The 25720-nt window shown below is 41.0% G+C and overlaps 1 protein-coding gene across 2 annotated transcripts in view; it reads left to right on the top strand.

Annotated features, from left to right (window-relative positions):
• Positions 1–25720, top strand: part of LOC310958004 (neurocan core protein-like) — a 39573-nt gene that overhangs the window by 439 nt on the left and 13414 nt on the right. For both annotated transcript variants that reach the window (XM_083928781.1, XM_083928780.1), the window contains exons 2-12: positions 10518–10597; positions 14901–15104; positions 16234–16416; positions 17011–17185; positions 18642–18769; positions 19344–19628; positions 20152–20295; positions 20427–20516; positions 20606–20763; positions 20853–21003; positions 23498–24625. In XM_083928781.1, coding sequence (XP_083784907.1) covers positions 10525–10597; positions 14901–15104; positions 16234–16416; positions 17011–17185; positions 18642–18769; positions 19344–19628; positions 20152–20295; positions 20427–20516; positions 20606–20763; positions 20853–21003; positions 23498–24625 — 2719 coding nt within the window. In that variant the 5' untranslated portion in view covers positions 10518–10524. The remainder of the gene's footprint in view (positions 1–10517; positions 10598–14900; positions 15105–16233; positions 16417–17010; positions 17186–18641; positions 18770–19343; positions 19629–20151; positions 20296–20426; positions 20517–20605; positions 20764–20852; positions 21004–23497; positions 24626–25720) is intronic.

The raw sequence follows: 25720 nt of genomic DNA, 5'->3' as shown, positions 1-25720 counted from the left end.
ATGCTCTGCCCATCCATGCAATATCTAATCATACGCATATATATGATATAATAAGTATAAGCTGTGGACCAATATACGCCTTTCCTCTCACACAATCACACCCTCAGCCTTTGAGCTTCACACAAATAGCACCCTGTTTGGAATATCTTTAATTATTTACAGGTCAAAGCTTTTAATATTGGTCTATATTTACCCCCATGTAGGGGCATGCATAAATCATCAACTCACCAAGTAACCTTGTTAGTGTGTCCTTTAGAAGGTTTCCTCTCAGGAGGAGATGTCTTGTTTTCATCCGAACTTTGGTTTACATTCGCATACATCTTTGAATTCTTCATGACAGCACAACCTAAAAGAAATCAGATGCCTTCTGTTGAGGGATGCCCTTGTGGAAGATGATCTGAACATTTGAACAGGTGTTTGTGAAATCTTTTATCTAAATCAGAGACATTTGGTGAACAGACAGTATGTGTTGAATAGCTGCCAGAATCAGATCTTATATTGGACCACCTCCAGAGATGTCACCTGGGCATGACATCAAAGATCCTGTTATGTATAGAAACTTGATTATCGCAGTATTTCATCTGTACTCAAGTCAAGTCAAACTTTATTATTATAGCACATTTAAAACAACCACAGTTGACCACAAATGCTTTACAAACACAAAATATCAACACAAATGAATGTAGAACAGAAGGAAACAATGAATAGCTAGCTAATTAATAAAATAATTTACACTTAAATTACTTTACATAAACGTGTCCGTGCCTTGTTAACTAACTCACATGATGGTAAAATGAGTGATTGCCTAGTGCCAAGCAGGTCAACAGATCTTTGAAAGTCTTGTACTGATGCTCTGTAAATAAACACTGACATGTACAAATCCCAGCGAAAGAGGAGGACAGTTTGGGTCACCTTGACAAACGACCCGTATGGTCTGAGAATATGAGAGCCCCTGCAGCCCAATGAAGCCCATTCTGTTTCTGTTCACCAACTCTTTTCTTCTTTGGCCTTGTTAGTGCGCCCACCGCATGCTGTGTGTTAGTGCCATTAAGCAGGATGTGGTTAACCAGGCAACGCCATGCAGTAGATGAGCCCGAGCTGAGGAAATGCAGCCTATGTGTGAGAGAGATAACACAGTACTGCATGTGGGATGCGGAGACGAGAGGAGGATAGTGAGGAAAAGGGCTAAGAGACCCAGCTGAAAGTTTACAGCATGCATTTTTCATTCTGTCCGGATGTGTGCAAGCGTGTGTTTATAAAGGGGCATCCATGGGCCCCGGCACGCATACAGTAGAGCTGTGTGTATGTAGGTGACTGAACTCATACGAGCAGAGGGATCAGAGAGCGGTGTTGTGGGAAAAGAAAAAAAGTCTGACTAAAATAGAGTTGGAGCTCAGTTTGTCTGCCTCGCTGTCTGTTGCTGCACACTTTGCACTCAGTCAGCCTCAGTGTTGTTTATCACGTGTGGCTCTGAGACGTCCACAGTTCCAGGAGTCACTTTGCATCAGTGGGAAATGGAGGAAGAAGTAATGTTAGACGCTTTCAGATCGATGAAATACTGCAGAAATGAAACAAAGAGTCGACTTCTCCAGTCGATCGAAAGAAAAAGAATTGCGACCATTGTTGGAGCAGAAATGACAAACATTCCCCTGTTTCTTTTTGTAATTGTGAGGATTTGTACCTTCTCTTTGTCTTATTTGATAGACTGATTCGTTTTGGGGGTTGGTTGGAAAAATCAAGCAATTTGATGACCTTTTCACATCTTTATTGCTTTTTATTCACCAAACCAGTTAATTAAGGAGCAGCAACTGGTTTGACATCAATCATTTATTGTTGGTATTTTTCAAGCAAAAATGGCAAAAATCGACCTCTCACATGTGATGATTTGTTGCTTTTCTATGTTTTATATAATTGTAAATTGATTTTTTCACTTGGGGCTTTAAAAAATTGTTCACCATTTTCTGTCATTTTATAAACTACAACTGAGAAAATCCCCAGATTTACTGACAATGAAAAGTCCTGAAGTACTGTTTTTTTTCAGAATACAATGATTATTATTACAGTAGCAGCTATCGGTACTCCTCAGTCAGGGTTTGACATTATTCTCTATGGTATAAAATTGCTCACTCTTATGTGATTATGGTGTTTGTCATCCTCTAATGCAGTGCTAATCGCTAACAGACTAGCACCATAAATATGCACATAAGCACCAGCGCTTGTTTATAGCTTCACCCTTGCCTCAGCAGGATAGGCTGGTTACCTTTTTTCTGCCCTGTAAATGAGTTGACTTTGTTTGGGTCAGAATATGATGGGTTGTGATGTTCAATGCAGCAAATGTTAGAGACCTTTGTTGCATTAATTCATGAATAGCAGATCCAACTGTGAACTAAACTGTGAGCTAGAGTGTGGATTTTACGATCTCTTTGAACTTTGTGGTCCGTTAACAGCCAGAAGGAGAGGATGATTTAGAACAGTGACTTCACAGTGACTGGAGCTAAAAACTGTCCACGTCTTCAGCACTGGACAGCTCCCAAATCTCAGAGCCCAATGGTCTGACCACAACCATTTGTCAAAAAGAACAAGCGCAGTGAATGGTTTTTTAGAGCTGCTGGATGGAAACGTAATGTCTCTCTCTCTCCCTGGAATATTGAAACCCAAGTGATCCCCAGCCACCAAAACCCAAAAGGGATTGGACAAACAATCCATCAATCAACTCCAGTCTTTAGCCTGGGAGGGACTAAAGCAGCCCACCAGGCCAATCATTACATCCGTAGATGAGACCACAGCTGAACAGCTCACCCATACAAAGAGAAAGGTCCCTCTCTTTGTCTTTGGCCAGAGGCTTTCCTCTAAGGTAGTGACTGGTGGAAGACAAATGTTTGGATTTGCAGTTGGCTGAGAAGAAGCTCTTTAAGGCAGCACCAAACTTTTACCCACAAGATTAAAACGATTAGTCCCTTTCAGAGAGGTAGTTAAAAGTCATTGTAGTTGTGTTATTTCTTTATATGTTCTTTATTTGTCCAAATGACATGCTGTTTGAAACATACTCAGCAAAGAAGGAGGCTTCAGGCTGTCCAGGGATTGGTGCTGCTGTTTAAGGACAGAGCTTTTTTCTTCTTTCCTCACCTTGTTGACATTCAGCAGATTCAGCACATCATTAAAAGAGTTCCTGGATGAAGTCCCACCACCACCTCTATGTTTGTGTCAATTATTCCATGTGATTTCACAGCTGCTCCCTTTTCTGACCAACGTTCCCTGTGGATGAAAATGTGGTTGTGCTGTGGTGGCCTGTTTATGAAAGCTCTCACAATCCAGGTAGTGTGTGTGTGTGTGTGTGTGTGTGTGTGTGTGTGTGTGTGTGTGTGTGTGTGTGTGTGTGTGTGTGTGTGTGTGTGTGTGTGTGTGTGTGTGTGTGTGTGTGTGTGTGTGTGTGTGTGTGTGTGTGTGTGTATGTGTGTGTGTGTGTGTGTGTGTGTGTAGCCATAGACTGATATACTAAAGATGATACTGTAGCTGCATCTGATGCACCTGATCCTTTATTGACTTTGTCACCAAGATATATCCCCCCAACCTTCCCCTTTGACCTCTGGTGGGTTTAGACACAGCTGGTATCGAGGCTCCTTACCACAGACCCTTTCTCCACATTTCACCTCTGACCGTAAAATCATTATCCTCTTCAATATTGCTATTTACTTCAACAAACCTATAATACATGTGGATCTCATCATTTTTAATGTTTTCATTTTATATGTTTTATAATGATTGATCAAATGATTACATGGTATGTGAAGGTGGGCGTTCCTATTGAACCCAGCCGACTCTGTAGTTGCTCTCAGCGGAGCGTGTTAGCATCTTTCAGCTCATTATTTTTCCATGTTTTTACTGTTTTGGTTCATTTTCATCAGCTTCGCTCCTGGCAGGTGGCAGACAGTTTTCTTTTTTCTGTGCTAAAACCCCACCATATGCTATATTTCCAGCACCAAACGACAGACAGATGAAGTTAGCGACTAGCTGGCGAACATAGTGGAGCATTTGGCAATTAAATAGCCAGATATTTCCCCCAGGAGTTGGTTGAGACTACAGAGCCTAAATATCAATATTAGACTTATATTTGTCAGGTGGCCAGGAACACTAATGTGTCAATTAGTGACCAAAATTGCAGGTTTAAAAGGGAATTTTGACGGAATGTATCGCATGCTTTCATTTACATTCCTGTGCAAAGTACTTAAGTTAGTTAGTTACCTTAAAATGACATCTAGGGAAGCCAAAAGAAAGAGACACACATGAAATGTTTGTAATAGTGAAATATACAGTCAAAATTTATGAGATAGTACGTCAACGTTGTTTTACAAGTCATAATTATCGCATAAAAAGTACAAATAATGGGACAGTACAGAATGTAAGTCAAACTGTACTCTGTAAAAAACTGTATTTGTTTTTTATGTCAATGTTTTTATTGTTCTTGGCAGAAATGACCCTTCTTAGAGTCTTAGAGTGAGTAAAACCACTCACTAATTTTTTTTTTACATTTTCTACACAGAACAAATCAGCTTAAAATAGCAACATTTTATCCTTTTCCAGTAAAAGGTTCTCTGGTAACAAATCAATGGATGCTGGTGTGATTTGATCCTTTTTGAGTCATTACAGAAAAGAGCTATGATTGTTTCAACCAAGGTTTCTGTCTGGTGCTCCCCGGTTTCTATTTCCTCTAAAAGCTGTTACAATACTCCTCATATATTTATGTGCAGCTCCCTCATATGTTAATCAAATGCATATAAATTGATTTTTTTTTTAGTCTGACTCAAAGTTCGCTTACATTCTCTCACAGTCAAACCCACACCTGTGCACAAACCGCAAAACAAAAACGCATATACAGCAGTGCCAGAAAGAGGCTGAGAATGAAAAGGTGCTCATTTGCTGCGGGTCTGTTGAGTGTCGCTCTGCAGCAGCTGAACAGCTCTACACGAAGCCCGGTAACAGATGGATGTCTAAGAGCTGTCAATCTCTTCCCAGGTACGTACGCGACACGTTAGTGATACATGTATTAAACATCACATCAGTATATTTCCTCCTGGGTTGCTGTTCAACACTGAATAATAAACGAAGGAAGAGAAAAGACTACCTTTTTACAGATACTGAAATCTTGTCTGTTGAGGATCCTTCAGAGTGAATGAAACGGCGTCATCTCTGCACTTTACTGCGCACTATATCTAAATCTGAACTTCCCTCTCCTAAGCGAGCCGGTTTAAATAACCTCTGTCTCCATGCCCATGTGAGATCAATGGTGTCAGTGTGAGAGGAAGGAGTGTGTAATCTTGAATTAGAGGGCCCAGCTTTCCACAGTCCTCTCTCCATCTGAAGCCAAGGCCGGTGCTGCATGAGTCATTAGTTGCTTTGAGTGTGATTAGTCACCACACAGGCACATCGAACACAATAGGTGTCTCTGTGTGTGTGTGTGTGTGTGTGTGTGTGTGAGAGAGAGAGAGAGAGAGAGAGAGAGAGAGAGAGAGTGGGCATGATGCATGAAGTGAGCAGGAAGTGAATACCTGATTCGGCTCAGCTCCCTTCTTAAAGTGTTCTTTTTCTGTTTTTAATTTCTGAAGCAATAAATGTTCATGCACTCTGGTTTAATGTCTCTTTTATGGCATCAAATCACCACTGCAACATACCACCACTGTATTCCCTTCTTTCTTTACAATTCATTAAAGAGAGCCGCGTCTGTGTTAGTGCACAGAAGTTCACATATCGGCCACAAATCTACTCAGGGTGGAGCATTTTTGTCGCAAACAGAACATTAAGAATTATGGAGCTTCCATTGCAGCTTTTGTGAAGTGCTTTCATCATGGCAGCGGATATTGTCATGACTGTGATAAAATGACCTTTCTTTCATTCATTTTCCTTCATCCTCTTTTCCTCCCAGCTCACCAATTTGTCTGTCACTCATCTGGAGCTGTTATTCTGCTGTTCACTCCACCGCTCTCCGGAGGTAATAGTTTTGGGACATGATTGAAGAAAAGGGGAAAAGGAGAGAAATCACCTACTCCTGTCAGGTCCCAGGGGAAGGATAGCCTACAAGACTGACAGTTTGATTCCTTACAGTAAAACAGACTCTGTTCTATCCAGGAGTCTCATAGTACAGATTTATCTGAAGTCCCCAGGCTCTGCTCTTAAACTACATTATATTTTTAGAAACTAATTCTGCTGCTTCCTCTTGTCATCATGCTGTTACCTAAGACTTCCTGTAAAAATACAAAAGAAACTCTTGAAATCCCAAGAGATGAAAATAGCTTAAGCTCTTTTCTTTTGGGTGGAGAACAATATTCTGTCAAATGCCAGACGGAAAGAACAAACATTGCCCATATCTTTTTTATTATTAGGCTACTATAAAAAGAAAAATATTGCATATACCTAATCAAGATCTCAAGAGTTGTACCCTTTTAAAAAACAAAAACACAGTAGCAAAAGCAGGACTGAACATGAGTTTATCTGCTCTTACTTAAGCTGCAAATGTTGTCAGCATGCTCTGCTAACTAGCTTACTCAGGCTACGCCTTCAAGTAGTTGAGTAGGCGGCCCACAAAGAGCTATATAAACTGCATTTATAGATATTAGCTAACTGCGTTATTTTGTTTCGTTACAAGTTACGTTACAAAAAGACCCATTCAGGACTGACACATCTTGTGTGGGAACCAAAATGCTGCTATATAGGCTGACATTAGCGCTGCTGTCTTGCTTCTGTGTTTGGTTTGGGGAGGTTTACACTCAAACCCAAACTTGTTGGTTTGTCCTCATCCTGAAATATGTTTATTGTTTGTTTTTTTTAAATAGTAATCATCCAAACAGGGTTATCGAAGCAATAGCATTTGAGTTTCACTTTTATGTAGCCTGGTCTATATTTCAAGTCAACTCAAAGCGTGTATTATCATATGCACGGCTAAACAAAGTTTTGCAACAATACAATTTTTTTCTTTGCCTTCCACTCTGAATAATGTTTGCTAAAAGAGACATTAGATATAAATAAAGAAATAGAATAAACAAAGAACACTTTCTACAATATAGGCTATGGTTCTATATTAGGGCTAACTAGCTCTCCGCTGCAAGAACAATGCTTCTCCTTTATTTGTTATCTACATGGATCATCAGACGGTGAGGGCACTGACTTTATGCCAGGAACATCCTGCTAAATGGCTGCTTTTAGCATAATGTATACCGTAGCTATTAAATACGTATAGGGCTCTTCTTCTTTTAAGCGAGTCAGCTGGAAACATTAAAAAGTCAGCTGGAGAACCCAACTACAACTAAAGTGCAAAAGTGACCTTATAAAATTTGCCAGCAACATCAACCATTACCTGTTAAAAGTTAATACTTCAGTTTACTTCTGTCTGAAATCCAAGAGCCATTGTTTAAAAAAATCACTCTGAATTTTAAGTAAATATGTCACATTTATCTTTGTTAACTGCATTATGCAAACTATCATACACAAAGTTTATTTGTCTTGACAGAGATGCCAGCTGCCAGTGCTTGTATTGGTGTGAGTGTCTTAATGTGCATATGCTATATGTTTGTGTACAAGCTTTATGTACAAAAATAAAGTGAAATTCAGTAACCTACCTTGTGCACTGGCTGGGGTTTGATGTGGGACTTAAGCATACCATTACAGCAGCGTGTGTGTGTGTGTGTGTGTGTGTGTGTGTGTCTGTGATGAATCAACAAGGGACCCAACCTGGCTTGATTAAGTAAACCTTTGCAGTCTGTGAACACCCAGACACGTCACTGTAGCATGACGGAGGCATTGTAAGCATAAAGCTGCCGGGCTGTGCTCACAAAAACGATTTATCGTATAACCACAACAGCAGCTCACGTGTCCCACCCTTTTCATATTATTTTCTTCAAGCAATTTTCCCACCGACCGCAGCACCAAAGGAGGATTCGGGTGGAGGGGCCAGTCTTGCCTGCGTCATGATGAACATGAAGCCAGTTGGTCTCCTGCTTCAACAGATTGACAGCTTAGCGCTGAACTGTAATGTAGGTCTGCCAGCCTCGTCTGTTAGCTCTCTTTGGATCTCTGTCACTCCGCTCATCGGGTCTTACACTGAGCTGAGAATGCGTCCTATTCAGGCAACTTTGTGGAAATGTGTCGGATGGACATCTACATTGAAGTCCACTGAAGCATTTTAGAGACTTCTGGCTCTTTTCTCCTCAAGACACAGCTGTCCCTGTCAAAGAGAAGAGGGGCAATTTAGAGGGAGGCGCTCATGACATCTCATGTCTCCTCCTTAACAAAAGGTGGCTCTGGTTAGTATGCGGCTGCTGGTGTGATTGGATGGCAAGTGCACTGTATGTTGTAAATCCCCTCTGGTAAAAATTTGAAAGGCGGCTGTCTATAGAGCACACTGTTGTATGTTGTATAGCATCCATAGAGATGTCCATAGGCTGAACTCTGTATTCTGTTGCTGTGGATAGTGGCTGCTGGGCCCCTGCCAGTCCCAGGCCCTCCAATACAGCACTCTCTAATGCTCTCTGCTTACAAGACTGGGCAAACTCCTTGGTGTCATGACCCTCTCCAAGCCTTTAGAAATCTCTTGTCACCAACCCAGCTAGCTCAACCAATGGTTCAAGCCTTCAACATGCAAAGTTGAGTCCAACGGCTCGACCCCAATCTGTCACAGCCCATCAGAAGGTCCTAACCTAACTTCAAGATGGGATGCTACAAATTGTGTGGCTCAGTGGGGTACCACCAGAATCCCCTTTTTTCACCAACTTGGTTGCTCACCATTAAACATCGCTCAACAAATTGTTGTTTAATGACAGTATAATTTGGCAGGTGAGGCAGAGTGCTTGACTCATCTGAGAGGAATGTTTCTCTTTGCTTAACACGCTCCACTTTTATAGGGTCGGAGGTTTTACTGCGCTTTTACATGGTCACAGAAGAGAGCGACCATTATTCCTGTTATTTATAAAGGGTTGAACTGGTGTTGCATAATCTTCTTTCTTAGCATCAGGGATGCTAGTGGCATGAGTTGCTGTTACCTTGGTGAATGCAAAGAGGTCTTTTCCTTCCCTGGATAAATTATTTACCTCATGTAACTGAAATCTTGACAGTCTGAAACACGTTGGACTAATTTCTGCTCAAACTATTTAAATTTCTTCATATTTATTGCAAGATGTGTCATCATGGAGATGTAAAGAACCAATATTTTTTTGTAAATTAATAGTTTAGAGTTATCTGCATTGCTTAACTCCCCCTAAAATCAGCATTATAAAACAAGGCTTGTTTTCTTCAAACAGCAAAATCTGCTCTTTATCTGCATTTCATACCAGTATGGGGCAATAAATCTCATTCTCAGGCGTCTCTCCATTGAGCTGAGAAGCTTCAGGCCCCAAGCCAAATCCTATGGCAAAGTCAGCAGCTCATTTCTGATGTGTGGTTGGATTTCCTCTATGAGATGTGCTGTAGGAATGCACCAGAGTCACTTTTTCACTGCAGTGTCCTCAAACTTAACCCGATCTTTTACCTTTGGAGTGGTCGTCATACGATTCACCATGTGGTTTAACATCAAATCAGACTTAACAGTGTCTGATGGACAGGTTTAACCAGGTTTAAGACCAGTACTGGAGGAAAATATTGGTATTAGTTAAATAGACAGTTCAGGTGGTGGAAAGAATAACACATCTGCTAAATGGAAAGCATTGAATACAAGCCAGCGAAGTGTGTCTGTGGCTCTAAGTGCCCTTACAATAATGTTTATTTCTCATTACATTATAACACCAGTAAATAAAGTGGATAAAATACATTATCCGTCCCTGGCTTTAGTGCTCCGGGGTTTAATAAAACAGTGAAGTTCAGAAGTTTAAAGAAAGAACTTATTCAAATCTCATTCACAACAATAATACTGTACATGACTGTAGGTTTGATGATGGGAATTATAGACCAGAAATTTTAAAAAAAGGTTTTTAGTATGTTATCCTCAAAGCTATCCTCAAAGGATAACGATGACCTGGACGAATGAGAACATTCACAGGTTTTTAGTATGAACTTACAGATAAATGGATAGTGGCAGTAAAACAGACTTTATATAACAATGTTGTTCAAAGATTCCTCCCCTCATTTTTCTTCCTGTTCGTATGCAAACAAACATAATTAGTGGGTCTTCCATGGTTAATGATTGGTAACAACACTGGAGACAGATGGATGCACACATATACCATCTTATTGAATGACTATGGGTGAGAAAATGCTTTATGATGATAATATAAGTACATTTTGGAAAATACACTAATAACTGAAATAACCACAACTAAACTGAAATATAATTACATATTTACAGTAGATAAAAAAACATGAACTTCATTGTCTGAAGTATCTTGGACATTGGATTTAGAACATGAAGTTTAGGTTTTATACAAAACTTTACCTTTAATTTAGCCTTTACTCACTACCGGTTTGGTTTTCCTTCTTGATTCTGCCTCACTGCTCTCTCCCCTGCCCCCCCCCCCCCCCCCCCCCTCTCTCTGCAGGTTCAGGATGGCGTTCAATCTGTGTGCAGCTGGGCGGCAGATCCTCTTTTCTCTGATGCTGCTGCTGTATTTAGGCAGGGGTAAGTCATCAGTCTCCTACCTCCATTTGTTGTTTCATTAAAGAGATAGTTCTGTTACTTTAAAGTGGGCTTGTATGAGGTAGGTACTTACCATAGTCATTGTGTCAGCTACAGTAGATGGCGGTCTGCACGCCCCCAGTTTGGAGAAGCAAGCAGATATCGGGTTTGACCGATATGTTAAAATTTTTCCAACCAGCTACCATCAGCCCAGCAACCAGCAGTCCACAATGATAAGTAAGCAAAATAAACTCACAAACTGTCAAGGAAAGACATTTATTACACTTATTTTTCATTCTTTCACCGAACTATGATGTTAGATTAATTACCTTGTTAACTCTACAAAACACACAGAAACAAAATAAAACTCACCAAACCACTCTTAGTTTGACTTTCTACTCTTCCAACAATCACTAACTCTGGTTTGGTCAAAAAAAAAACTTTAATTCACCCAGTAATGTGCCGGTGTCTGATGAGCAGCTGTCTGATGAGCAGCTGTCCGCAGGTGTGAAGCGACGGCCCGTTCTTCTGAGGCAGACCATTAAATTAGCAAAACAACATTTTAACATCGTCCGATCCTTCTATGGAAAAGAGCCCATACAACCCCACTTCAAACTATTCAAACTATCCCTTTAAACTACTGCATCTCCCAGGGCTGTAGAAATTATCCAGCAGATCTAAAGAAAAGCAGTGATATATCATGGTTGCACTCAAGTGGGTACAGTAAAACAGAAAGAGGGAATGAACAGCTGGACAAGAATACAGGGGAAAAAAATCAGTTCCCACATTAATTTTTTCCATAGAAATGATTACACAAGACAGGTCTGCACTAATTTGAGTGTTGTAAGTGAGAGCTGACATGCTGAGGATGTTTGCAAACATGCTCGGTGGGATTGAGCTGGAACACCTCCAAACCCATTTCTGCAAGTTTAGTCGACCATCTGTTCCATTACAACTATGCATAAAATTCACAATTATAGAACAAAAAGACAAAACATCTCAGAGCTGCAGGTCTCTGGTGGATAGTATCGCAGGTTGGAGGTCCCATATGCAGCCTGCTGACTGCCTGTAGTACAGTAAAGATAAGTTCCTCTCCTTAATTACTTTTTCTGCAATTAGCATGCAAGATGGTAGCTGGTCTGCCTGGATTTCATTAAAAGGAGAAACTGCATCACTCATTTCCAAATTAACTCATTACATTACTAGTCATTACGCTCTGACAGCAGAAAGTTATTACTTTATTGCATAATCCAGCATCAAAATTCTAAAATTCAAAGAACGGGATTGGAGCCAGCTCAACCAAATACAAGGACTAGACAACATTCCTATGTTTTATATCATTAAGAAAGCTGTTAAAACATTTATATTCTTAAGTATTTCACTTTTGAATCAATTGTTTCCAAGTTAATCACCAAAAAGTTGCCCTTAAGCAGTCAGCAAAGTAGCGTGATTTATCAGACTGGGACATCTGGATAACAGAGTTTACTGTATTAGCTGTGATGATGGACAGCAGGCAAACACTGTACGAGGTTAATGGTAAATGCTGCATATCCATCTTCTCTGCACTGTCACACTGCACTATGCTTCACAACACGTTCAGTCTGATAACAAATACAAAGTGTAGTTCAAAGCTGTTTGTTTTGGATTTAAACATCTTTTGACCTTGGCAACTGCACACGTGGCTGCATGATATCGGTAAGAATCACCTGGACATGCCAGTACTCCTTAAACTGGTGCACAATGGTTTGTGTGATGCAAAATGCTGCAAGAAATACAGTATGGCAGTTATTTAGGGCTGCGTTTCTTGAAATAGGAAGAGCCTCTATTTCTTTTGAAGCAGTTATTCCGCATTTTGGGAAATATGTTTATGTACATATTGATACCACTCTCATGTCTGTAGGGTAAATATGAAACCACCACCATCATTATACATATACAACATTTTCAATATAAATATTTAACAAGCATTGTTGGAGGGTGCCTTAGGCTGCAGATTTTCATTGCCAATGCTATTTCCAATAAGAATAAATAGCTTAAACTTGTTGCTGCCACAGTATTTTATAGTACGTCCTTATTATATGTTTCTATGCAGCATTATTGTTTAGCATGAAATGATGAAATTCAATTGACCAGCACAATTGATTCAGTCTAACAAACACTGATTTGAGCCTTGAAAGCCTCCTTGCAGTTTAGCGCACCGGACAGCTCACTGGACTCTAGAAGTGACAGGATGACATCTGTTAATGATAGAGAGTGTCCTTTCATGTCACTTCCAGCTCTCTCTTCCTCTTTATAGGCTGTTTTTTCCTTTGTCCCATCTGTCACTGCCATGCTACAGGGTATGTCATCCAAAGTCTCTCAATTTCCTCCAATCATTTTCTTAAACTCATTCTTTTTCCTTCATCTCTGGTTTCCCTCTCTTTTGCTCTCTTCCTCCAGCCCTCTCTCATTTCTGCTCTCTGTCTCGCTCTCGTGTTTTTCCTCCAGTATTTGTGTTTCTGTGATTACATCTGATTTAGAGGAAAGGCAGCGCAGGCTTTCTCCAGCGCACAGAGATGCTCTCAGGGGGTTCAGCTTGTGAAAGTCGTCCAATCTAAATGCAGATGGAAATATCTTTCAGGGATTCAATTCTACCCTGCGCAATATGTAAAATAAGGCTTTTAAAAGAAAATACAGCTTTTCTTGTTACATTCATATTAGTTTTCTACAAATTGGTGTATTTGACTAATGGTGAGAATTTGAATGAAGATTACCAAAAGAGCATATTTGCTTTAAGCTTTTTTTTGGTAAAATAATTATGTCTTCTGCCTTTTTGTTGTTATGTTGCCAGAGACTGTTGCGCCTTGCTGCCCATGGTGCTCCTTAATTCTGTAAACAAAAGCAGCTCATGAACTGACTATGGACTATTAATGAGTAACAACAACAAACACATTTAACTCAAGGTCCTTTTACAAAGACTTTGTCACTAGAGATTTCAACCGCATCTCGCAACTTCAATAGCGAATGCCGTGTCCTCAGCTATCATGGTCAGAGCTTAGTTGTCGTATGCAATCAATAATATGTTCAAGGAAAAGGTATTTTATGTTTAATAAAAATACAATTTCAACCTTCTATAAAATAAAATCTAATGAAATAAAAGAATCTTTCTTGGTAAGGTGCACAGAGGATCAAGCCACAAAGAGTCAGGGACTGGTCGGTTAGCAGATAATGTCTGTACAGGTCATCCTGTTGTCATGGTTACATCGAACCTGTATGTCATGGCAACTGATGGTTCCTGATATCAATCTGCAGAACCATGAAACATACATGTGGCATTGACTTTACACTGATGCTTCTCTGACATAAAATACATTTAAATCAATTTGTTCGTGTGACAGTTGGAGTCATTAACACACACACACACACAGAGAGAAAACATATAAGAGACAAAAGGAAATAATTAAGTTGGAGCCTGTGAGCTACTGTGGTCACTGTGTGTGTGTGTGTGTGTGTGTGTGTGTGTGTGTGTGTGTGTGTGTGTGTGTGTGTGTGTGTGTGTGTGTGTGTGTGTGTGTGTGTGTGTGTGTGTGTGTTTGTGTGTGTGTCTGTGTGTGTGTTTTTTCTTGTCTTGTTTATGTGTTGATACATAATTGTATGTGAGTGGCTGGATCTATATGTTGTGTCAGCATTATGTCCCTTCGCTGGAATGATAATACTAGTTCCTTGTTCTCGTGTGGAAACATAAGTGTGAAATTGCTAATGAATCTCTGAGGTTGTGTTACTGTAGTAGACACGTTGATTCAGTATAGCCTACACTTTCTATACACAATGTATAAAATAATAATAATAATGATAGATCAGTTTTTTATAGCGCTTTTCTAAGTACTCAAAGATGCTTTACAGGTAATACACATAAAAAAATAGACAATCGAACAGAAAACAAATAAAACAAGAACAAAAGAACATCACATTAAGATAAAAGAGTGGGTGGAGAATGGCAGGTTTTTAGTTATTGTAGGTAATCCTGAAGAGATGAGATTTAAGCTGACTCTGGAATGAAGGGGGGTACATACAGTATATATGTATGTATATATATATATATATATGTATACCTTACATATCCTTAGTGTAGAATGCTTTATGACATTCACCCTACAAGAGTCTCGCTTTGCCAGACTCCAGCACTAGTGTAAACTTATTCATGTTTGTAGACACACTGTCATGCAATACATTGTCCATTTTCTTCTTCCCGTGTAAGCAAATTGTCCTCCAACATTTTTAATTGCACAATCTAATTACATTCTGTTCTCTTGTTTGTCCTCTCTAGGTGAAACCTCCTCCATAGTGAACATGCGTAGGATCACCCATCCTACAGTACGACAAACGCTGGCAGGCAAAGCTGTCCTCCCCTGTGTCTTCACCCTCCAAACCAGCTCCTCCGGCCAGCCTCCCCACCTCCTGTGGACTCGCATCAGGACACCAGCAGAAGGAGAGGGCGCTCCTCTGGAGCAGACTGTGCTTTCTGCTAAAGGTAAAACAAAGACATGGCAATCTTATTTGGTTGTTGTTTTAGACCAACATTACTCTGCTTTGCTCAGTGAGATGACCTTTCAAGTGCTTAGGGAGTACACTAAAAGGTGCACTTAATATTTTCATATGGATCAAAAGACTATGTGTATGTTCGCAGATAATTCTAACCCAGCTCTGCAGCTTTCTCAGCTCGAGGTATTTAATGAATTAATCTAAAAGCCTCACAAGTAAAACAATGACTAAGAACTTAACAAGCTGACAAACGCAGCTCCAGGAATTAAAACGAGATAAACCCTCTGTACTGTAAATGCTCCGAACATCCCTGAGTGGAAGGATTTTAGCAGAGTCAAGGCTTCACACAGATTAAATTAATCTATTTAGAGTTCCTTTAAAGTTTTGGTGCCTTTCAGTTCATTGTTTGGTTTTATGGCCTGGGACTTTACAGTTCTGGTTCGGCCTCAGCACTCTCATCACCGGGGTTTCAGGTGCAGCAGGAAGCTGTTTCCAGGAAAAAAAGCTCTTAAAAGTTGGACAGTTGTAGGCTGGAGTCAGTGTGTAGTTCATTACTTTAAAATGAACCACTCAAACTTAATTAATTTACCTAAAACTTTTAATTTTCTTCCCTCTAAAATGTCAAATGGTAATGATTGAATAAGCAACAACAGAATGCAAAGTTATATATAAAAACCTACTGACCGCTCATAAACAGAGCTAATCTGCTTCATCAGCACTGTGTGGATGTAGTTTGATCACATTGGATTGAGGGTAGCCTGAAACTGAAGCAAACAACTGTCAGAGTTTGAGCCAAGTGCTAAATCCTGATTGGTCCAGAGAAATACATGACATCACGTTGTTCAAACTGAGCCCCGCCCGCTTCCAACCAGTGGGAAAAGTAAAGAAAAAAACACGAATACAAAAGCTGTTTGTGGGAATTAACTTTAACTGTGTTTGGCCGACAAAGGTGTGTTTACAAAGGACCCAGAATAGTATGAGGTAGATTGAGAAAATAAGTTTTCTGGGCCTTTAACTCAGTCTATCTAGGCTCCCTTATAGGTTTATATTTCATCTCTTAAATCTGCCGGATGCCAATAGACAATTATAATGAAGAAACCTCTCTTTATGTGCCAAAGGTGATGTAATCAAGGTGAATAAGGCTTTCAGCGGCCGCATCATGCTGCCAGGATACACTGCCAATCCTCTGAATGCTACCATGGAGATCTCCAGTCTGCGCACCAACGACTCAGGCACTTACCACTGTCAGGTTGTCATGGGTAACGACTATGAGAGGGACACTGTGCCCCTGGTGGTCTCCGGTAAGTGCAGCAGCCACATTGTGAGGAGACTTTAGTGCCTCAACTTGCCCAAAGGACACATTTAAACTAAGAATAAACGCGGCTGAGGGACTGAGAAGCATTAACACAAAAGGCTTTAAAATTCTCCTTCTTACTTAATTGATTTTTGTGTTTTATTGCATTCCAGGCTAGTTGTGCTAATGTAAGATAGATAATGGCAGCTCGAAAACACCAGCAATGCCAACCCCATTTCAGGTTTTTTAAATTTAATTCATCATTAATAACATTGATTCACCATATCAGTTTCATAATGACTGACTTAATTAACATAGCTTACTGCTCTCTGTGTCTGTCGTGTTTTTGTTATCTAGTTTTACACTTGAGTAATTGTGTGATTATTTTAATAAGAGACTGAATACCAGTGATTTTCCTTTCTGTGCGCCCATCCGTGAAATTTCAGCATAATGTTAGATTGATCTGTTTGTGACCACCCCAACATATTTATTGATTACATCCCACTGGTTTATTGATTTCAAACTCAGCTGTGTTGGTGTATGCCTCAAAGAAATGGATAAATAAACATATCACCACCTGTCCCTGTGTCTACCCGTGTAGGTGTGGTGTTTCACTACCAGGCTCCCAGCACCCGATACGCCCTCTCGTTTACCGATGCCCAGCGTGCCTGCCAGGAAAACTCGGCTCAGATGGCCACACCGGCTCAGCTGTGGGCGGCGTACTATGACGGCTTTGCCAGCTGTGCAGCCGGCTGGTTGGAGGATCAGACTGTCCGGTGAGGAAATATTCAGTATTATCTGTAGTGTCTCTCAGTAGTTGCAATGAGTCCGACAGTTATATTTATTATGGATTAATCTACAGGTTATTTTCTCATTTACTTGATTAATCCATGTTTTCATATTCAAATTGCTCTTTTTGCTCGATCCCTACTCCAAAACTCAAAGATATGATTAGCTATCAAAGACAAAGAAGCCAACCGATTCTCACATTTGGAAACCCATGAAATTTAGGCATTTTATGCTTACATTTACATTTTCGGAAATACACATAGCCCATTCCCTGTCTTACCAAGAGTAAGGAGTGTTTCACATCAGTGAGACGGGGATCTGAGTACATTTGACCCTAAAATCCACTTTGTTTGATTATTGTGAACATGAAAAGGTGGTCTCGAGCATGGTTCATGTGTAAATGGGTATTGTTCACATCAGATGTGAAAAAGAACAGCACTAAAACACAGAAGTGGACGGCTAGAATGTGGCGTCATAACTACTTCGGCTGTCCCGCCTCCTTCGAAACCTGTAAAGCACGCTGCACGCAACATCCTCTGACCTACATGAACATGGGGGATGAAGTAGGGAGACATGCGAGAGGGTTGTCCTTGAAATGAAACGATAAACAACAATAAACAATAGTCGATATAACGTGAAGGCCAACTCCATTGTATGGGCTTGGGATCGTTGTGATTTTGTGATTTCTTTCCTGCACTGTAGCGAACATGAATAAATGTAGCGTAGTTGATGATGCAAGAGTGCTCTATAAAAGGATAAGGGGTGCAGTTATACCTAATATGAAAATGCCCTTACAAAGGAAGATTGATACTACTCTCACGTCTGTATAGTCACTGTTAAGATACTACCAGCAGCTGCTTAGCATAAACTATGTTGGCTGGAATCAGGAGGAAAAGCTAGCCTTGCTCTTACATTGTTAAAGTGGCTTTTAGAGGTGCTACACTACCTGTTTCCCCTGTTTCCAGTCTTTATAGTATGCTAAGCTAAGCTAAGCTAACTGCTTATCATCAAACTGTCAATCACTTAAAAAAATACTAAGATGATTAATCTGTTTTAAAAAAACGTCAGTCAGCTAATCAACTCTATTTTGAAGACTGGTATATTTTTCATGCATTTGCTTTGCTGTGTGTTTGTTCCCTCTGTTCTCAGATCAGCTGATCTCTAAATTAATATTCAGTTCCTCTCTTTTGTCACCTCACCTGCCTTATGTTTTTTTAACCATTGTTGTTTCTTTGCTGATGATTACATTTGAATTAATTATAATATCTTGCCCTTTAAAATAAAATGCAAAGAATTTATTCTTAACTGACATTTCAAGTTTTAATTAAATGTGAGCTGAGATAATGTTCATATAGTACAATGTCCACAATACCTAGCCACTATGATTAGTAAAAAAGAAAAGGTTCATTCTCGTTTATGACGGCTGCATGTTTTTCTCCACAGCTATTCTGTCCAGTTGCCAGAGCTTGGTTGCTATGGACACAAAGAGTACTCAGCTGGAGTGAGGAATTATGGGAAGAGGGACCCGAAAGAGCTGTTTGATGTGTACTGTTTTGCAAAAGAACTGGATGGTAAACACACACACACACACACAACAAACACACACACACACACACACACACACACACACACACACACACACACACACACACACGCACACACACACACACACACACACACACACACACACACACACACACACACACACACAAACACACACACACACGAAACACATCAAAGGTCACAGCCTTTGAGTTTGTTTGCATCATATTCTGCTGTGATATTAATAGACGGGCGATGTTCTTGTCTTATTTAAAAATCTTCCTTTCAATAAAGTAAAAAAACCTGAGTAACCTTTGCTTAAAACTTAATAAAACTATTGATAGAACCATTGAACCATTATTGTTCATCCTGTTTTCAAAGATTTACGTCATCTGAGTGCCACACAGGAACCACATTGTTGGTTTTGGTCTTTTTGGAGAATTTGTTGGAGAATAACAAAAAAATAGAAACTGCAACTACTTATCTACTAAAATAATTAACCTATATCATGTGTGCTTTCAAAGCCTACACATATAGTTAAAGTATTTAACCCAGGTGTCTCCCTATTAAAGACATCATCTGTTTCTTGTCTCCGTCCTCCAGGTGAAGTGTTTCACTCCTCGGTCCCAGGCAGGCTGTCTCTGTCCTCAGCCTCAGACCGCTGTGTGTCCCTCGGGGGGCAGCTGGCCACAGTGGGGCAGCTTTATCTTGCCTGGAAGGCTGGCCTGGACAGCTGCGCCCCGGGCTGGATGTCTGATGGCAGCGTCCGCTACCCATTGACCCAACCTCGTCCGGATTGTGGAGGGAGCCAGCCAGGAGTCCGCACTGTCCCACCCAACAGCACTACTGACAACACCACAGCGCTGTATGATGCTTACTGCTACAGAGGTATTGTGACATAAGAGCTGTTTTCACATACTGTTTTTGCTTATGGAAAAGGGGTGAAATGGTACTTAACAAGAATACAGTGAAACTATAGCATATTTTCAATAATGTTTTATAATCAAATTAACTAATGGTTCATATAAACATTAAATTCAAATGTGCGAAAAATTACAAACCATCTCACTCCAAACAGGGGTGTTGATGTTACTGCGGAGGCTTTAGTGGTATTAATATATTGTTAATGACAATACATGTCATTGCACTACTGTAGCTATGACAACAATCATTTCTGAGCCACATTATAGTATATCCCATTGTCATATATCTGTAAAACGGCTGGGCTGACAGCAGCTGCAGCAGCAGGAGAGAGAACACAAGAACAGGATGTTGAAGTTAAACATCTCAGCGCTTGTTCTCTTGGTCAATTTCTGCAAAATTAAAACACGTCAAAGCTTTTGAGACACGCTGGATAAGATCCTTCAGTGATAGTAATGTGAACAGCAAATCTCTTCAACTTGTTTCGCAGGTAAAGCGGAGAATTCAGGCTCCATCTCTCAGATCTACACCTCCCTGTGGAAGCCCTGGAGCTACCTCACAGACTCAAGTAATGCTGACTCCGCAGGGACAGGCAGTCCCGACATGACTACACAGCAAAGCACAACTACAACAGGTTTTACATTTGTCTATGATTAACAGATCTGTAGCAGCGTGAATTAATCTGAGAATCAACCATCTAATCAGTGAACACAAATACAGTAAGACTGAACTTATAGATGTGTTTTTACAAACACATCCATGCAGGATCCTCTGATGGCAGTGATGTTTCACCTTCAAACTGGACAGGATTGGTTGACCTCGAGGAGGAGGCCTCTCTTCACAGCACTGATGCTTGTAAGGCTGATTTCTAATATTGAATTATTTATGAGTTTCTAGAGAATGTGAATCTGTGATGATGATAATCCAACTGATTGTGTCCTCAGCCTCAGACTCCTGGTCCTCAGAGTCTTCAGGGTCATTTGTGACCCTCCGACAAATGCCAGGACAGAGACTCTTGGACTGGGGAGAGCCACTGGAGCCTGGCCCCGAGTCAGAGGAGTTTCTCCGACCGCCCGTCGCCCCTACTCCAACTGACAAGAAGGTCGGTCTGGGTTTAAGCTTTTATTTTGAGATTTGCAGCGGCATAACTGAACCCACTGACGTTTCTGTAAATTACACTTGTTATTTTAGGTGATCTCAAAGATCGTTAAGTCTATTTGGAAGCCTTGGAACTACCTGGCAGGGGCCGGAGATGAGGAAGGAACCCAGGCACCGAGCGGTCAGACAGTGGAAGGGGAGACCGCCACGACAAGGTCAAATCCATCCAGTGCAGCATCACCAAGTGAGTGGATTTACATTTGTTCTAAAGTGTGAACTAATACGGCCTAACATTAGCAAAAAGAGAATAACAGAGGAGAGGAGATTTCATACTTTATTTTTGTTTCTGGAGTCGTCTTACCTCCATCCACTCTTAGTTCCTGTGTGTTGCATTGTGGAACAATAATGTCCGTTAACAGCAAAAAAATCAAGCCAATAAGTACACTAAATTTTGTAACTTTTCCAGTGTTTACATAATATGTATTTATTACCATATGCATGTATGCGTAATGTGGTATAGGGAGACCCTAATGTCAGCTATAAGATATGAGATTTGTCAGTGTATGTTAACGAGTACGCATTCTTAACATATTGATGTTGAGGCATTAATTGGCCCAGGTCTGTGATGTTGGGCAACGCAGCAAGATGGTACATTAATTACAGTACAAAGAAGCCCCAGGAATGAGGTTCATTAGAAAGACAGAATTAATAAGGGTTAACTGAGAAAGCAGGGGCATGCAGCGAGGAGAACAGAGGGAGTGAATCCAGCTTCAAAACCTGGCTTGAAGTCACTCTATAGCTCAGGCTGGCTCTCCTGTACGCAGTCATAACCCGGCCCGTTTTGGGCAATGAAAATTCTGAAACGGAGACAAAATGCCAAATAATACAAATGTATCATAACAAACAATATAAACGCATATGAGATATGCTAGTGTGATCAGTAGTGTGCATGTGGATGTGTGGATAATGTAGTGTGAGCCTTGGTGTTACTATTTGTACTTCTTTTTCTGTTTGTGTTCTTTTGAAGTGTGTTTACTTGCGAATGCCCTTGAAAATGTAAGTTGCCTTTGTTCTATGAAATATGAAATAAAGGACAAAAAAATGAATAAATAAACTAGATCTGGCTTCTGGACTGCAATAAGGCTCCTCTGACACCTTGAAAACAGTAGACTTTTTAAATTTGTCCTTGAGTATTTTGAAAAGCGCTATACAAATGAAAAGTGTTATTATTATAAGTATTAGAATTACTACTATTTGTATTAGTTTGCAGTCAAAAAACTCTCCCGTGTCATCAGGCACCAACACCTGTCCTCCTCTCAGGGGTTCAGCAGGTTTATGGGTCTTTATGTGCTTTATGGGGATGAAAGTGGTTTCCAAATGGCGAGCATCTCTGTTCAGTGTTGGTTAAAACTGTGTGACACAGTTGTTAATTCAATTCTGAGGCTGTGATGGTCTTTAGTTTAACTCTGTTTGTGTGTGTGTTTTGTCTTTATGTGCATCACCCATGTCTTTTTTAGTCTCTATTTATTTATTTGTTGTAGTTAACAGTGCGAGTATTACAGTCAAACACTATGGCGTTTAATTAGCTGTAATTTGGACTTTGGCGATGACTGCGACGGCGCTTACAAGTCAGAAACATTCATTACGGTGCTCTGGTGTGACATGAACGCAGCGTTTTGAAAGGTCACACTTACACTCAGTGCAGAATGTTAGACCTTTCAAACAAGCACCTTAATTGGCAAACAACAGACCTTTTCATGACAAACACTGTGACATGCCATAGCAGGAAAAGCACAGGTGGAATTAACATCATTAACGATGGCTCAGTTTCATTATGTGCCCCGGAAAGTTATTCCAGTGAGCCAGCATGAACAATAACAAGCAGGGTCGAAAGAGAAGATGTCACGTCTCTCAGCTATGTGACACATGATGAAACTGGAGCTGCTGTGTTGGAGGATTATAGCAGACAGCACTAAAAGTAAAGAGATGGTGCTCTTTGCGTGCGCTCGGACTGACAGAATGGGTGCCGGCTGACACATACTGTATATCTTTGTTTTTGGTATCAAATATATTCAGACCCAAGGCCGAATGGGGACACTTAAGTGAAACAAATCAATCATCCCCATGTTCAGCTACTGAGCCTTTTTGCAATTGCAGACCAGATGTGATGTACCCCAATGATATGATGCAATATGGTGCCTTGAATTCTCCTTTTTTACCCTCTTTACACAATACCAGGAGGACCTCCCTTAAGTGGAATACATCCGTCCTTAATGCTCCTAAATACACCTGTGATATTTCTGCTGTGCAAAGTTCTATTCAGTGCAGTTCACCTGTCTTATTGCCTTTATTTATCCATCCCTTATGTATTCTCTTCTCTGGTTATATTTATCCCTGTTGCAATAATGTTTAACATGCTGAAATGTTCATAGGGAAATGTTCAGACCCTTTCTTTAGATGTTTTTTATCAGTGCCCTCAGAGGTTTGCTTTCTGACGTTGATCATATTGAAGTGTAGACAGTGCTGGTACAGTGATGACAGACAGCCCAGACAGCTTGGAAGTGTTTGTTTCGTCTCTCTTGGCAAGGCAGAGAGAATCCATAAGATGATTTTTCCTTTGTTCCTCACTCCTTGGCTTTTTATTCTGCTCTATTCTCTCTGTCTGCAATATTTGTAGCGCTGATTTCACTTGTTCTTTTCTTCTTTTCTTTGTTTTGTTTGTTTTGTGCCCTCCGCAGGTTTGTTTTCTTGGGAAAGTTCATGGTTCAGCGATCCCTCGAGGCAAAACTCTACACCAGCCAGTGAAGACTCACCCACTCGTCTGGCATCTACTTTGGCCGCCTCCAGTAACTCTATGGCTACAGAGAGCACTATGAGCCAGGAGACTTCAGAGACACACACATCCACTGCTTCCAGCTCTGCCCCCAGAATCTCCTCATCCAGCGGGGAAACCTGGGTCCGTGTTGAATCGGAGACCACAACCCAACCGAGTGACAAGAGGGAGGAGACGGTGACCTCCAGAGGCAGCGGTAGAGGAGGCAGAGGAAGGGGGAAGAAGAACAGAGGGGAGGAAAGGAGTAGAGGAGAGGACAAGGGGAGAGGAGAGGATAAGGGGAAAGGAGAAGAAGAGGGGAGTGGAGAAACCACCGGCGCAGAAGCAAAAGGGGAGATACAAGTTTCGCGTCGACCAGTTGGAACAAGCAAACCAAGGGAAAGATCTAGAGAAAGATCTAGAGAGAGGGGTCACAGAAAGGGACAGACAACCACAACCGCAACTACCACCACTACTGCTAGTCCTCCAGAGATCACAGTGGTGACCACAATTGGATTGGAAAGTGTTGATTTATCTACATCTGAATCCCTGTACACCTCACCAGCAGACACCCTTAAGCCTTTGAGCTCAACAGACCCATACCAGTCCCTCTCCTCATCCCCATCACCATTGCCGTCTGTTACTGCGTCCCCATCTCCATCCTTCACTCAATCATCCCCATCTCCATCTCTTCCATCTTCCTCCTCCCCTCTTCTACCCAATTCCCAAACCCCATGGCTCTCGACCTCACCATCGTCACCTCGTTCCGATTCCCTGTTTCAAACCGCTGGATCAGGAGACCCAGCTCCATCTACGCACTCAGACAACCAGGACAGCTCCACTAACCACTTGACATCGCCCCACTGGGTCCCAGTGGAGAAAGCAGTTCTGAACAGCTCTCTGGATTACCCTCCATCACTGTCGGGACGCCCAGATGTGGAAGAGCCTGCTTGGTCTCACGCTGTGGGGTCAGGCGCCCTGTTGCCTGGCAACATGGAGGAGGAGAGCAACAGAAGGGGAGTCAACATCAGTACCATTACCCTCAGCCCAACAGGTTAGCATTGTATGCCTGTTTTCTGATTTTTTTGTCAGCCTATTGGTAGGCTTTACTTTATTTGATAAGTGCATCTATAATCATTTTGATTTAGATAATTTGTAATTCTCACCATCACTTATTGGAAATAGTAAGAACGTGTGAACCCTCATCTACCCGTCAGAGGGTGGCTTAAAGGCAAGGTTTGATATTTTGGGAAATACTTTTTTGCAGAAAATAAGATGACAGGATCGATAGCACTGTCATGTCTTCCCATTAAATTTGTAACTAGCTAGTAGCTGATTAGCTTAGCTTAGCACAAAGACTGGAAACAGCTAGCCTGGCTCTGTCCAAAGGTAACAAAGTATGTCCACCGTGCTGGTGGACATACTTTGTTACCTTTTCCAAAGCTCAACTATTAACAATATCTCGAAACCGAAGTGTAAAAACAACAATTTATTGTTTTACTGGGGGTAATGTGCTCCGGCTATTTCTTGGCTCATGGAAATTGCCGCTCCTGACCAAGACATCATTTGGCACAAAACCCCTGTGAGGATTTTGGGGTTGTTTAAAAGCATCTCTAATGAATCCATGCTCAGAAACAGAAAGTAATCAGACGAGTAATTGAACAATTACTTCTGCTGTTGATCAAGTTACTTATCAAACACTGTTTATATCCTCAGTCTGACCGTCTCACTGTTTCTTGCTCTTACTGTCACAAAGTTCCTGCATGTCTCAGGAATTACCTTGGGCAGCTCACTGTTATCAGGGCCGATAGGAATAATGAAAATAAGACTGAAGTTGTGAACAAACAGAACTATCCTTTAAGACTGCCTTTTCATTTCCTCCCCTGACTTCGCCACTGGCATATTTATTAAAAGAAACTCAGTGTGTACTCCCTCGGTTACACACCTTTTATTCCCACCAGAAGCAGAGACCACATTCTCGCCACCATACACAATCTGTTGATTAAGTCTGCAGCACGGTATATCTCAGTGAAGCTTCTGGCTATCCACCTGGTTTACTTGTTTTTCACTTGATAATGAGAGTTCATACAGGGAACATCCTATCACCCGGTGTTTGAAAGCCCTGTGGGCATCATGCTATCACACATTT

Source organism: Echiichthys vipera (genome assembly GCF_963691815.1).
Source record: "Echiichthys vipera genome assembly, chromosome: 15".
NCBI classification, from domain to species: domain Eukaryota; kingdom Metazoa; phylum Chordata; class Actinopteri; order Perciformes; family Trachinidae; genus Echiichthys; species Echiichthys vipera.
The sequence above is the reverse complement of the archived record's forward strand: the minus strand, read 5'-3'. Positions and strand labels throughout refer to the sequence as shown.